The sequence below is a fragment of the Toxotes jaculatrix genome, chromosome 19, assembly GCF_017976425.1.
Source record: "Toxotes jaculatrix isolate fToxJac2 chromosome 19, fToxJac2.pri, whole genome shotgun sequence".
Classification (NCBI taxonomy): domain Eukaryota; kingdom Metazoa; phylum Chordata; class Actinopteri; family Toxotidae; genus Toxotes; species Toxotes jaculatrix.
Genome location: NC_054412.1, coordinates 20,310,258 through 20,324,084, shown reverse-complemented (window position 1 = coordinate 20,324,084; position 13,827 = coordinate 20,310,258). Strand labels below are relative to the sequence as shown.

The 13,827-nt window shown below is 41.0% G+C and overlaps 1 protein-coding gene across 2 annotated transcripts in view; it reads right to left on the bottom strand.

The window, feature by feature from the left end:
• Positions 1-2,536: 2,536 nt before the first annotated feature.
• cdk19 (cyclin-dependent kinase 19) overlaps positions 2,537-13,827 on the bottom strand; it is a 45,214-nt gene continuing 33,923 nt past the window's right edge. Inside the window, exons 8-14 of one of the 2 annotated variants that reach the window (XR_005896454.1) lie at positions 13,674-13,743; positions 13,470-13,542; positions 12,195-12,292; positions 11,862-11,940; positions 8,839-9,084; positions 6,110-7,368; positions 2,537-5,864 (exon numbers count right to left, since the gene is read on the bottom strand). Coding sequence is in view for 1 of the 2 variants with exons in the window: in XM_041064253.1 (XP_040920187.1) it covers positions 7,243-7,368; positions 8,839-9,084; positions 11,862-11,940; positions 12,195-12,292; positions 13,470-13,542; positions 13,674-13,743 (692 nt within the window). In the remaining variant the exon portion in view is untranslated. Of the gene's footprint in view, positions 7,369-8,838; positions 9,085-11,861; positions 11,941-12,194; positions 12,293-13,469; positions 13,543-13,673; positions 13,744-13,827 lie in introns of both variants that reach the window. The other variant, XM_041064253.1, reaches the window with a different exon arrangement.

Genomic DNA, 13,827 nt, shown 5'->3' with positions numbered 1-13,827 from the left:
TCTGGATAAGGTGCAGAAGATGTGCATTAAAGTACATTAAAGTGTTGTGACAGACATAAATAAAACCCACCTCACTTTGCACTGGGGTGAAGACAGAACCTGGACAAATAAAAAGTCAAAGCCATTAAACCAGAGTTATATTTTCAGTCGTGGTCTTTAAGGTTGGAAAACTTTTTAGTCCACACTGTAACAGTATCATAAACAGCATATTATTGATATTGTATGTGTAGAATTTCATACACATTTCAGATAAATGTATCCTGATGTATTTAGTAAACTTTAAGAGCTCCAATAGAATTCAAATAAAGTTCTGCTGGTTTGAACAAAGTTTGGCTACACATGTATTAGTTACTACTGGGCCACCAGTGAGTCATTACAGCCTAAGGTAACACACCTGTTCAATACAATAATATACATTCCTGTTGGTGTGTGTGTGTTGTTGACTGTGAGCTGCAGTATGTGAATTCTACATTATGGTCCTGGTCATCCTGGTCTGTCTCTTCAGAGGACAGTGCTGTAGTCCAACCGTGTAGGACTCGAGAGAATAAAGTGTCACCCTTGGGTGACATCAAGTGGCGAACAGGGGACAGCAACACAGAGCTGCATCACTCCCAACGACGACTGTATAAATGAATGTGATTGAGACAAAAAGAGATTTTTATTATAATAGAGGATATAAAATAAATATACATGATTTTTTTCTCATTTAACAGTCATTTGTACAGTGAAATTTGGACAAGTTTGCTAAAAGCAGCTAAATAAACGTTTTCTTTTTCTTTTTTTTTGTTTTTCCTTTGTTGAGCTATTGCTGCCTTATCTATAAATGCTATGAAAAGACAATACATTTAGGCCATATGTATATTTCAAACTCATGTGCACACACACACACACACACTCTCACTCACACACACACACATATAATTGCACACATAATACAGAGAGAATGTGGGAGAGTGGACAGACACCCCAACCTGCAAAGCATCCTGCTGATGCTGCTCATTGAGAGCTTTTGGGGAACTAAGTGCATGAAGATCAATTTTTAAAAAAATGTTTAATTAAATAACAGTTGCAATTTTTTCTTTCTTTCTGAGAAGAATTTATTAAAATTTCTTACACAACTGTTTATTAAAAGATGCTCTGATGGGACAGAAGGTTACTGTAACCACGTTTTCGTGGCCGGTGGCCAATCAAGTGCTTGCTTATTCGAGTGATATGACAGTCAGTGAAGGCATCGCGGCGCCAAAGCTTTGCAGATGGAGCGTCAGTCTGTCTGTACAAACCGGTGAGAGGGTGACGATAAGTGCTTTTGTTCTCTATTGGAAAAAAAGACAGGCACATGCAATACTATCAAAAAGGGAGGAAATGCGAGAGGAGTTAGCGGCCGAGAGGTGCACTAGATTTCATTTAGGCGTGTACTAAAGTGTGTCTGTCCATATCTACACACACTGAGGAGCATCATCATCTGCTGTATGACTTTCATAGCACTGCCAGAACTTTAATGTCTAAAGCCAGACATCTAAAAAAAAACAAAAAAAAAAACATTAAATATGTTTTTTTTACATTTTTATCACTAAATATTTGCGCAACAACAGTGCATTAAAAGACAATTCTTGTATCAATATCTCAATGAAAAAATCGTAAAATGTGTTTTTATGTACAGCATTTCAAAACATACTTATAGAGGACGAGAACGATCAGAAGAGAAAACAGAGATAAAGATAATCCTCCATCAGGATTGTTTGCAGTCTCTAGAGGTGTGACACAATGAAGTGAAATCATATATACATATATATATATATATATATATATATATATATATATATAGCTGCTAGCTTCCACATTGTGTAAATAACAATATGCTACATAGTAATAAGGAAAAACAAGGACCCAGAAAGCAGGTGAGGCGTGAAAAATACAAACACGCTCACGAAAAAAAAAGAAGACAAACGACTACAAAAGGCACCGTCCACACAAATAAAAAATGTCGATTATCATTCCTGTAAAAAACAAACAAACAAACAAACAAAAAAAAAAAAACAGTGACACCATGTGGTGGAATATCTGCATGACAATGATTCAAACAAACCGGGCGAAGAAGCCCGTGAGTGATCCCAAACAACAGTGTCACCTTCATTCGACTGTCCATTGAGGTGGCATTAGCACATTCAGTAACTAGACATGCTTTCATGTGAGCATATAGAGATGAAATGACTCTAAAACAAACAAAGAAATACGGTCTAGTGAGGCCTGGTTTGTATGACAGAGGTCCCCTTCTATAGCTACTATAGTTAAGGCAGAGGAAAGTTTGTAAAAAATGAGTATTATACATAGATGTATGGAAATAATAAATATGATTGTTTACTATCCATATATATGTGTCTTTCTTTACAATAGTTCATTTAGAGTACATTTTAAAATGCTGTGGAAAAAAAGGACATAAGTGAGTGCTGTCTAGGACTACTGTACTCAATATTACACAAGGAATGAATACACATAACCCATCAAAATATATAATAAAACCTGTCAACTGCAAAACCTAAGCACAGGTGAAAGCTTTAGACTGGGATTTTTTTTTTTTTTTTTCTTTTGCATAGAAGTTGTTTGACAGTAAATTGTCCAAAAGAGCCTCGTGCTCAATAATAATAACAATAATAATAATAATACTAGTGACACCTCGCTTGTGTGGAGAGAGAAATTTTACAACAAAGTGTCTAAACGTGTCCTCGTCGCTGCTCAGTTTGACTTCAAATACACGCACACTAAAGGGAGGAGGAAACCTTCGAATAGCTGCTGGTTTTGATCCCTCGTCAAATAGAACCGGACAAGCTGCGTCCCCCCACCCCCGGATCTGTCTTCCGGACTGTCGGAAAGCAGAAGAGTGGGAATGGTGAAGCAAACCACTGAAGCAGTATGATGAGGAGCTCACTTCCGAAATGCTTTACATGTACATTTCAGGTGGGAATTCCTTACCTGAAGTTTGTCTTTAAAGCTGCGCTAATAAATATTGTTAGATCGACAATGGTTCAAATGACTAAAAGGTGTTGCTTAAGGTGAAGAAACCATGAATTATCACCCAGGTATGGGCAGTTTAGCCTCTTTTAGCTCACTCTTTTGGGCTTCCAGCCTGGTTTTTGACATACTGCAAATGTTTTTGATGGAAAAAAAAACCCTAACAACTGACTGTAAGCTAGCTGCCTAGCACCGAACAGAAAACAAGCAACTAGCTAGTAATAAAATATTTGGCAGCTAAAAAACCAGACATTTTTCTCAGGACTTGGTGGAGACCAAACGGGAGCTAAAAGAAGACTGAATATTGGACTCATGTTCAGGTGCGTCAGATACGGACTTGTTTGCTAACTTTATCAACTTTATAGAGAGCCAAAGTGAAGCTTATGTGAAATAATCCTAGCTTATGTGAACAGGTCTTTTAGCCAGCTGGCAAAATGACATCAGAACAGAGTATTTTTGGTTGTTATGGACAGAAACAAACCAAGTCATGATGTTGTAAGTATCTACGCTGGTAAATTTTCCTGGTAAGTTTAACTAAGATTGTAAAGATTTCACCTTCTAATAGCCAGGAACCCAGGAACACACTTTTCGAAAGACCAGTGAAAAATAAAATACTCACTGGGTGACTGCATTGAGTTACAGAAGCTAGTGGATCAGAAGCTAGTTTGGAGGCGACGCCAGCTCTCTAGAAGGCTGATCATTAATCATTTTCAATTTTTCACTTTTTTTTCAAAAAACAATGTCAGTTTTTCCACATATGGTATTTTGAAATCTCTTCAGGTTTTCAAGAGAAAAGTCAGGATTTGACATAAATCCTGCTAAACTCATCTGCATTTGTTACAAATTCCTCCACTTCCATGATTTTGTTTTTGCTTTAAAAAGCGGAATCCAAAAACATTACGTCTGCCGTTTTACGGAAATGCGGTTTGGATAGAAGTGACCCCTGACCCATAACATCGACTGATATAAATCCACCTCTGCTGCTGCAAGACTGACACACATTTTGCAGAAAGAGTCTCATTTTTAGAACCGAATCTGAGGCCACAGACTCATCTTAGCATCTGTGCATGAAACAAAAAGCCTTCAGGAGAAACGTTTTAGTGGTGAGATGCAAATAAGAATCATTATTGTCTTACTGACAGCAAAAGAGGTGGCTGCTTTAAGCAGTTGTGAAACATGACTAGACATAAGAGTAATATCAGTTTTACACCAAAACAGCATGTCTTGCATTTTCTGATGAAAATTACTTTAACTCTCGCAGAAACAGTTGTATCTACTTGTACAGTTTAACAAAGGACAGAGGTCCAGTTCTCATTTCAGCCACAAGATGTCAGTGTTTCCTCATCCCACTGACAAACACTGCCCCCTCCCCCCAAAAAGCCTGCCCTGTCCACGTCTGTACTGGAGCAAAACACAGTTGCAGTTACAGTTACAATGGAGTCACTGGGTGCGTTCTTTAATACAACCTGCAGGATGAGCGGTCATGTGACCAAGTAGGACCAGTGAGGATGGAGCACGCTTTGGGCAAATGAAAGGAAGAGAAGCAGAAAGCAAACCTGGATAACAGTGAAGATCTGCTCTAACTGAAGTCTCTTCCGAGATCAGATAAATTTACTTAATTAAAAATAAAAGCACTGTAGAGTGGCCCATTTCAAAGTGTTATATATATAGATTACACTACAAGGTGATTATTATTGGTGTATTAAAAAGTAGCATTTACTCTTACAAAATACAATTTTGGCAACAGATGAAATTTGATTTTAGAAAATACTATAAACAAATGAATTGGCCATGAAAATATAGATTTACTGCTCTGATGATTTTTATTATTTTATTTTATTATTTTTTATTATTTATCACATTTTGAGAAAAACTAAGGGGTTAGGTTTCAGTTAGAGACTATAATGACAAATGCACAAATGAACAAAGCATGATCATTTAGAAGGTGTTCATACCATATGTTCTGTATCTGAGGCTCTTAACTAAATGTAGTGGTGTAAAAAGTATGGTTATTTTATTTTGAAATGTAGTGGAGTAGAAGTACAAAGTACTTAAAGGAAAATTTTGACATTTTGGGAATGTCAAAATTATTTGCTTTTTTTTTTCCCCTTTTGGCCCAATAAGGCATTTTACAGATCACGTGTCAGACTATTTCTTGGCTGTGGACAAGTAGCTTTCTGGAGTCGCTGCTGGTTGCCTGGCAACTAGTCCTGGCCAAGAAATAAGTTGAAAGAAATAAGAAGAAACTGCAAATTGTCTTTTTTACACTTAGGTTTCTGTACAGATTAAATAAACAAGATATAGATGTAAATCAGTGAGCTTCAGAGATACCCGTAGGTGGATCTTGACACCTTCAGACAGAGCCAGGCTAGCTGTTATCTGTCTTTATGCTAAGCTAAGCTAGCTGGCTGCTGGTGGTAGCATCATCCTTAGGATACAGGTAGGAGAGAGGTATCAATCGTCTCACCTAATTCTCAGCAAGACACTGAATAAGCTCCTTACAATGCACTTAGTTACATTCCACCACTGACTATTTCAAAAGGTTTTCTAATAGTTTGACTCATTAATTCAAATTCAGATAACATTTAGGTGTTTTTACTTTATATAAAAATTATTTTTAAAAGCACTAAATAGAAAAGAATACTTTGCAGTAGAGGCAGTGATCATTTACATCACTTACACAGGTGTGTATTAAAAGAAACGCACCCACTGGCTTTGAATGTGCCCCTCATCGAAGTTCTGCTCAGTGCTCGGCAAGAGTGGGAGAGGTGGGAGAGGACGGGTGATCCGGGCGACAAAACTCACCCAACATTTGTTCCAGCTCTTTGCAGATTGGTTCAGCGGTCAGTGCAGTTCTAGTAAGTAAAAGGATAAACAACATGCATAAAAAACATACTGTATATACACACACACACACACACACACTCACACATACTCACTCACAGGGCAACAATGATAACAATAAAACCTTAATAAAAAAAAACAAAACAACAACAATCTGACATCAGGCAGTAACAGTCTCAAGAAGCATATGAGGGGGGCGGTGTGGGGTACTGTTAGCTGCCCTGTACGTTTTATGTGCACATCTGTGTTCAGAAACCTTGAAAGTCTTGAGGATCCACGATGAGATGGGTGTCAGAGCATAGCGTCCGTCAGCAGCTCCCGATTAAGAAAAACGCCTTGGAGCTGCCAGGCCACGAACGGGAGGATGTCTTAAAGCCTCCTGAACATGCTGCCGTGGTCAGAGGAAGAAAAAGCTCGGCCCGTCAAACGATTCGTATCTCCAAAGGTAAGCGGAGTGAATCGGAATATACAGAATCTGGAGCTGTAAAAGGACGACGGCCGCTTTTCTTATTTTCCAAAATCCAAATCTGGACAAAGACTGGTCTAAATACAGAAACCCTATAATAAGAGGATTAAGTTAAATTGCGCATTTATTTCCCTGCAACTGTATCAGCTAAAGAGCTGATTTTTTTTTTCTCTGTGTAGAAACACTGACTGTGTTGTTTTTTTCAGGGTTAGCTCAAAGCTTTCTTTTGATTATCCAAGGTAATAGTACACTAGCAATGACAGCAAAGGCTGCTTTTCCTCCTGTGTTTCATTTCATCTGATAGCTTCCATATGTAACAATATTTACAATGACATCAACTATCAAGGTAAACTGGAAAACTAGCAAAAAAAGCGAGAAAAAAAGAACAATCAAATAAAAAAAAGGTGCTATATAATGTACATATATGGACACAGCTGCAATTCTTCCTCGTGAGGAACATTGTGTTTGTAAGTGCCATGGTTCTCAGTCTCTGTGTGTGTGTGTGTTTGTGTGAGAGACGCCTTCACATCTATCTTACATTATTTTCAGTTCTTTTAAAAATGGTTCACCAGCCTGATGAGGCAGAACTTCTGGTTAGATTCTCTGTCTTTTTTTTCTTTCTTTTTTTTTTTTTTTTTTGGTTCCTATGTTTGTTTGCCTTCATGTTCCAGTGCTGATGAAGGCTGTCAGCTAAGAGGTCAAAGATGAGGGATTGGTTGACTTGGAATGATGCAATGCACATAGGGGTGGGGGGTGATGGGGGGTGGGGCGTGGTGGGTGGAGGAGGGGAGGTCCGAGCAGGATGCGGGAGCCTGAGGGCATCCGGTGACATCAGCGGAGGTTGCTGAGGGTTGTCTGAAGAAGAAGGAGGAGGAGGAGGAGGCTGACAACTCCTCTGCTGGTTCAGGAGTGACCGGGAGCCCTCAGTAACGGTGTGTCTGGTGGGTGTACTGGGAGCTCTGCTGGGATGATGATGAGTATCCCATGGTGCTCTGGGGCTGGGTGGAACCTTGGACGTTGCTTTGGTAACCAAGGCGGGAGCCGGAGTGCTGAGAGAAGAAAGACGAGTGGAGAGAAGACAGTGAGCGGCTTGATGCAGCAGAATTCTCCTGACTGTGTGTGAGCAGCTTGGATTGTAAAAGATGTGACAAAAAAAAAAACAGTTGCATTATGGGAACTGTAGGTTCCAGGGTTTTGGAGCATGACCCATTCTAGGTACTAAAAATCTGGATTTTTTAAATCTGTCTCAGTCTTCTCCTGTCCCCAGATTTTATGGACTCATTTAAAGGATAACACTTTCATCAACAGAAAAGTGTCATCACCTGTAGGGACAGTCAAGCTAAACAGATCCAGGCAGGACTGGGCACATCAGCTCAGAGACATAACAACTCAGCTGAGAGGTGCGTGGTGGACCAGCCTGTGGGGGTTGGGTGGGGGGGGTTGTGGGATCAATGAAGGGAAAAGTAGGACGCTGACAGTGACGGCACCACAGTCAGACAGCTATCCACCCTCCTGGTATGTCAGGACACTCCATCGGTTTATTTATACATCTGCTGAGGCCTGACAGCTCCCAGCTGTCCCACACGCAGCCTCGGCCCCCGATATATTCCCTGAGTTGTCAGTTTATTAGGAACACCTCGCTAAAGCTAATGCAACTGATACAGCAGCCCAGAGAGAAAGCCTACCTCCACAATGCTTTTATTTTGATTTGTTTTTATTTTATAATTTTACAGAAGTGTTGACTCAACTGTGTGATTATTTTGAAGGATGTCTCACTGATACAAAATGGGGTGGATAAAATAATAGAAACATCTGTCTGTATGGCACCTGTACAATTCAGAAAAGCAGCCTCCAAAATGACAGTAATGTTGAATCAGCACCTCTCAGTGCTTCAGAGTATGTCTCCCTATGTGATGTACAGTACTGGCATGTATGTCTGACAGCATCGCCCCATGTGACCTCGCTGACTGAGCACACTCAGACCAGGCCGGAGAGATCGAAGAAGTCACCCAGCTCTGTGCAGTGCACTGACACATGCTCTCCCTGTCCCTGCCCTTATTTCATCACACTCTCCTCCACTCTGAAATCTCCCTCTCTTCAGGTCTGGTGATTAAAACCCGAGCCAAAGATAAAAAACAAAACACCAGGGTAGGAAACAAACGCTCGCAGGCACCTCTGTGATTAGCTGTCAAGGACCGTGTGGAATGTACGGTCCTTATCAGCTAGCCAACAGGCTGTTGTTGTCTAAGTGTGTGAGTGGATGAGTGTGTCTGCTGCTCATTCCAGCTGCCGATCTCCTGTTCTACCACATCCCAAAGGTGTTCTACTGGATTCAGGTCTGGACACTGGGGGGAGGCTTTGAAATCCACTAATGTATGAGGAGGTTTTCAGATGCTGTTCAACTCCAGGTCTACTGTCTAATCTCTACTGTCTCACAGTATATATGGGTATCACCAGCCAACCACTTCCTTCCTCTTGAAGCCACCGGTGTGAAAAAAAAATAAAAAAATCCCACTGACCTGATACTCTGACTGTAACACCCCTGTGCCTGAGGAGGCCCCGGAGGGCCCGATCCGAGGTTTCTTGTTGGGTGGCCCCTGGTCCTGGCCGTGTTGTAAACCCCCGCCGGCGGTGGCCCCCGTGGCTCCGGCGGTACCGTTTGTCTGGGCGGAGCTCTGCTGGGAGGGTGCCTGTTGGGCTGTGGTCTGCTGCTGGTTCTGGGCCTGAGTCTGGCCGGTCGTCTGCTGGTGCTGCTGAGTCTGGTTCTGCAGAAAGAAACACAGGTCCACCAACGGAAAGCGATTAAGGCTGCAGAAAGTGGGGGAGAGATAATCTGACTAGAAATATAAATGAGTGTGCGTGAAATTGTGGTTACTTGGACGTACATGAGGAGGATTATGAGTGAACAAGTACAAGTAAGACATGCAAACTAAGGTATACTGCAAATACTTTTAAAATTTGTTTTGCAAATGTTTTCTGAGGAAGGACAAACATTTGAGGACACACAAAGTGTGTTTCCTGAGTAATACTGAATGTAAACATACATTTTTTTTTTGTTTGTTTGTAAGACAACTCCCCATTGACTATATGGTATTTCTTATCAATCACTCAAAGCACTTTAACACTATAAGTCACATTCACCCCTTCACACACACAGTCACACACTGAAGGGCAAAATGGGGGCAATTTGGGTTTCAGTATCTTGCCCAAGGACACTTCAACATGCAGACTGGAGCAGCTGGGGAACCACCGACCCTCTGATTAGTTCAGAGGTGTCCAAACAAAGGACTGTGTGGCTGCAGGTTTTTGTTCCAACCAATGAAGAGCACACAGTTTGACCAATCAACTGTCTGAAGACTGAGATCAGTTGATTAAATGAGTCAAGTCTGGTGTGCTGCTGCTTGGTTGGAACAAAAACCTGCAGCCACACCGGCCCTCCGTGGAACAGTTTGGACACCTCTGGATTAGTTAGATGAGATCTATCTCCTGAGCCACAGACCCACAGATATAGTTGTTCTGGATCCAAATCCTCTCAGTGTGTGGGGGGCCAAATTTTGGAACAGCTGACCGGATGAAGTGAGGCTGAGAATGAATAACAGATTTCTTTCAAAAAAGGCTGGAGAAAAAAAAACATTTTTAACACAATGAGAAAAGGAGACAATGGGTGAAAGTGCTTAATATTTCAGTATCTGATGCAACTTTCACTTGAGCGTGTAATGAGTGAGTCTTATGTTGAGCTAGACTGCCAGGGGACTTCCCATGATGCACCGAGCTCCTCTCTCCTCCTCCTCTCTCTCTCTCTCTCTGTGCTCTCATATCCCGTTAATGCTTTTACGAACTTGGCTTCTTCTCTCTCTCGTGCTTTCTCTCTCTCCTCCTGTCGCTTCCCGCAGGTACTTCTGCCTCCTGCGATGCAGAATCTGGATCTATGGTTGCCTTATTATTTCAGCTCTATGTGGAACTTGTGCTATGTCATTTTTCCTCCTCCCCCCTCCCCCCTCCCTAAGCACATCGAGCGCAGTTCGTTACTCCTCTGGTGTGAAGCAACGTGCTAGGATCAAGTGGTGCTTTCAAGACAGCAGCTGCTAATGTGATGCAGGAGCAGGGGGATTCTCAGAAGCTACGTCAGCCCCTCGCGCTCGCTTTCCCCTCAGATTGCACAACAGGGGATCTGCTTTTTTTAAAACCATGCAGCTAAACTCTACTAGCTCTGATAAATGCTAGGGAGCTGTTTTCCAGCACGCCACTCTCGTGGTGCAACGATGAGACGCGATCGGCCCGAACATACAGAGGTCAGCCTTCTGCTGCGCTTTGTTTCTGTGTGTACAGTGTGTCCCTGCCTCTGGCAAAGTCACAGCTGAATCCTGCAGTGATTTATTACACTGTAAAAATAGCTGAAAGGACAGAGAAGAGACCGTGGATTCTAATGTTCTGCAGATTTCTAAGAACCACCCTTCCCTGTAACAATTTTTTCGCAGTGCAACAAAAAACCCGTTCTTTTATTGAGTGGAACGTAAAACTGTCCAGACACATGTGACGCACCGAGCTGATCAAGCAACCACCTAAACACTGTAAAATGTTCGTCCTACACTGCTGAAAATGCAAAGCACAAACCAAAGCATTCAAAACACAAAAGCACAGAGCTGGAGGAACAAATGTAATTTCACTTTTCAGCAAACTATGGTGGTGACAGTTTTCCATAATAAATAATATTAAAAACGGATTTTTCCTTCATTGATTGTTAACGACATTATTTCTATATAATATTTAGACCTAACTTGAACTCTGTATTCTAAAGTGTTGATGGTGATGATGATGGTGTCAAGGAAATTAGTTTTTCATTGAAATGTATATTTAGGGAATCCTGATGGCCGAGGGGTGAACCTCTGCATGTGATTCACTTTCTCTCCCCCCTCTAATGTTCAATTCTCTGCTTAGTAAACGCAGGCAAAGCTAACCAAAGAATGTTCATGCATCCTAGCTCCTGCGGCCCATAGATCAAATTGCTCTGTTATGACATGTGGCTAATTTAAATCACATATCACAGCATGTGACAGAGTCCAAAAACAGCTAAACCCTGGTTCCTTTACCTGGAAAGGTGGTCAGACCGCTGCCCTGTGTGAGGCTTGGATCAGCTGCTCATGTTTGTCCAGCTTGTGTTTTTCTTCCCCTGTCATTAATCTCTATGAATAGCTAATGTGAGTTCGCCATGACAGGTCTCCAGCCTCACTCTGGCGTTGGTTGCTTCTGATGCAGAAGTGTCACAATCTAGCTTGTAGCTTTTATATAAATGGATGTAACTGCGTAAGTACAGATCAATCAGACTCTATTTGTAAAGACCTTTTCATGCACAATCACAACGCAACACAAAGTGCTTTGGATGATAAAGAGGAAGAGGAAGAAAAAGAAGAATGAGTAGTGAGCTGAGACAAAACCTTGCAAAGCTTGAACGTGTCTTTGAGGAATTGTGAATTTATGCCCCAGTGTGAGACACTGGACGAAAATCCTTTTTCACGCTGTGACATTGAATCTGGATATTTACCTTCTCTGTTTTCTCCTCCGGCTCGTCTTCGTTGAGAAACTCGCGTTTCGGGTACGGTATCTGACACCCGGCAAACACACTAAAGGCGATAAGACACAAATCAGTGGTTAAAACGTCTCTGTGTTAACATACCATAAAAAAACTCTGCTTCCATTGTACTAACCAACACACATTCCTGACCCTAAAACACAGGAAAAACAGGATGGCTGCTTGAAATGTTTAAAAAAAGAATCCTGATACTTAAGGAGTAAATCACAGTGGGCCTGTTTTTTTCTTTTGCTGAACCAAGACAAAAAAAAAAAAAGTCTCTTGTAATAGCTGACTAAGGCTCACTCAGTGGTTGGTAGTGGGTCCTCCAGGAAGTACGGGTCCTGCAGTGCCTGCTCTGATGTGATTCTTTTGGTGGGGTCCATGGTGAGGAGTTTCTGGAGCTGAAGACAGAGAGAACAACACACACTCAGTGTTACAAGAGAGTCAGGCAAAGATCAGGATCAGGACATTATAACTCCAGTACAAGTTCAGTTAGAATTGGAAGAATAACTGAGAGTGTAAGGCTCATAGCCCTCCTTATATTTAATTCCCTCAAATTTAGACCACAAAGTGTCTGCAGATGTCTGTGGGTCAGAGAGCTCAGACAGTGACTGCAAAAGATTTGACACTGAATTTTAAATGTGATGAATTTATTTAAACCAGATTGTTTTTTTTACTGATAAAGATAGTATGAAAAACCTATTAGCAAACAGTTTTTGTGTTTTTGTTCACCTGAGGAATGTAAGTCCACTATTCTCCCTCATTTTACCTCTGTTTTGGTCTGCTGGACAGGTAAGGTACTGATGAGAGCACTTTTGCGATTAAGAAAACCAAAACAATACGCTAAAAGATGCTAAAACACTGCAGAGTCACATTTTTTCAAATAAACATAATCACCGAGTCCTTAATTAATATAAAAATATTGATTACAGCATCTTCCTGGACATATGGAAGGAGGAAATTGATAACATTAACATCCTCGAAATGTAGAGGACATACAGTTCATTGTCTGGACAATTTAGACATTTCTCCTTAGGAAATTTCTTGATTTGTTTTAAATCTTTTTACAAAACATCAGTGTTATTCCAACCAATATGTTGGTAACTTAAGAGTTAATGTTGCACCAGGTAACTGTGCATAAATGGGAATGATGTAAGGGTTTGACCTGCAAAACTTAACCAATCCAGTCAATCATCTGGACAAAATACATCAGCACACAATATCTAAATGGGCACTTCTCATAAAGATACTCCGTTTAACTCATCCTTGTTATTCCCCATTTGTCATTTTACTGCATATGGTCTACACATGTAACTATCAGACAATGCGGTGCTCTGTTTACAAGGTTTCTACATGTTTACTCAGTAAACTATGACACATAACTCGCATACTTAGTGAGTGAGTTAGGGTGTTAGTCATGATGCAGTGAAACACAATATGCAAAGTTCTAGTCATGTGCATTAGAACCAAACAACATTCACCGTTGGTTTGAGCATCTACAGATTTTTCAGATCTATGCAGATACTTTTTCCTTATGCTGTGGGTGTTTATTTTGTGTGTGTGTGTGTGTGTACCTACCAACAGGAAAACTTTGCTGTCTGGTTTGACTTTATGCTTCTCCATGTATTTGATTAAGCTGCTGTTTGCATACCTGTTAGGTGAGAAAACACGACACACTTAAAAAAAAAAAAAAAAAAAAAAAGCAGTCTGACTGTATTTCATAATGTGTTTGTTGGTCTATGAGCTTGTGATGATGGTCAGATCATCACAGTGTCTCCTCACGTTGTCCTCCTGAAGTCCTTCTGCAGAGTGGGGTACTCCGGCATCTTCCTAATGTCTTCCCAGTCCTTATCTGCGGAATGCAAAGGCACACAATTCAAGCTTATGGTTTAACAAATACAACACTTTCATTTAGTACATTTACAGTGGTTTCAGA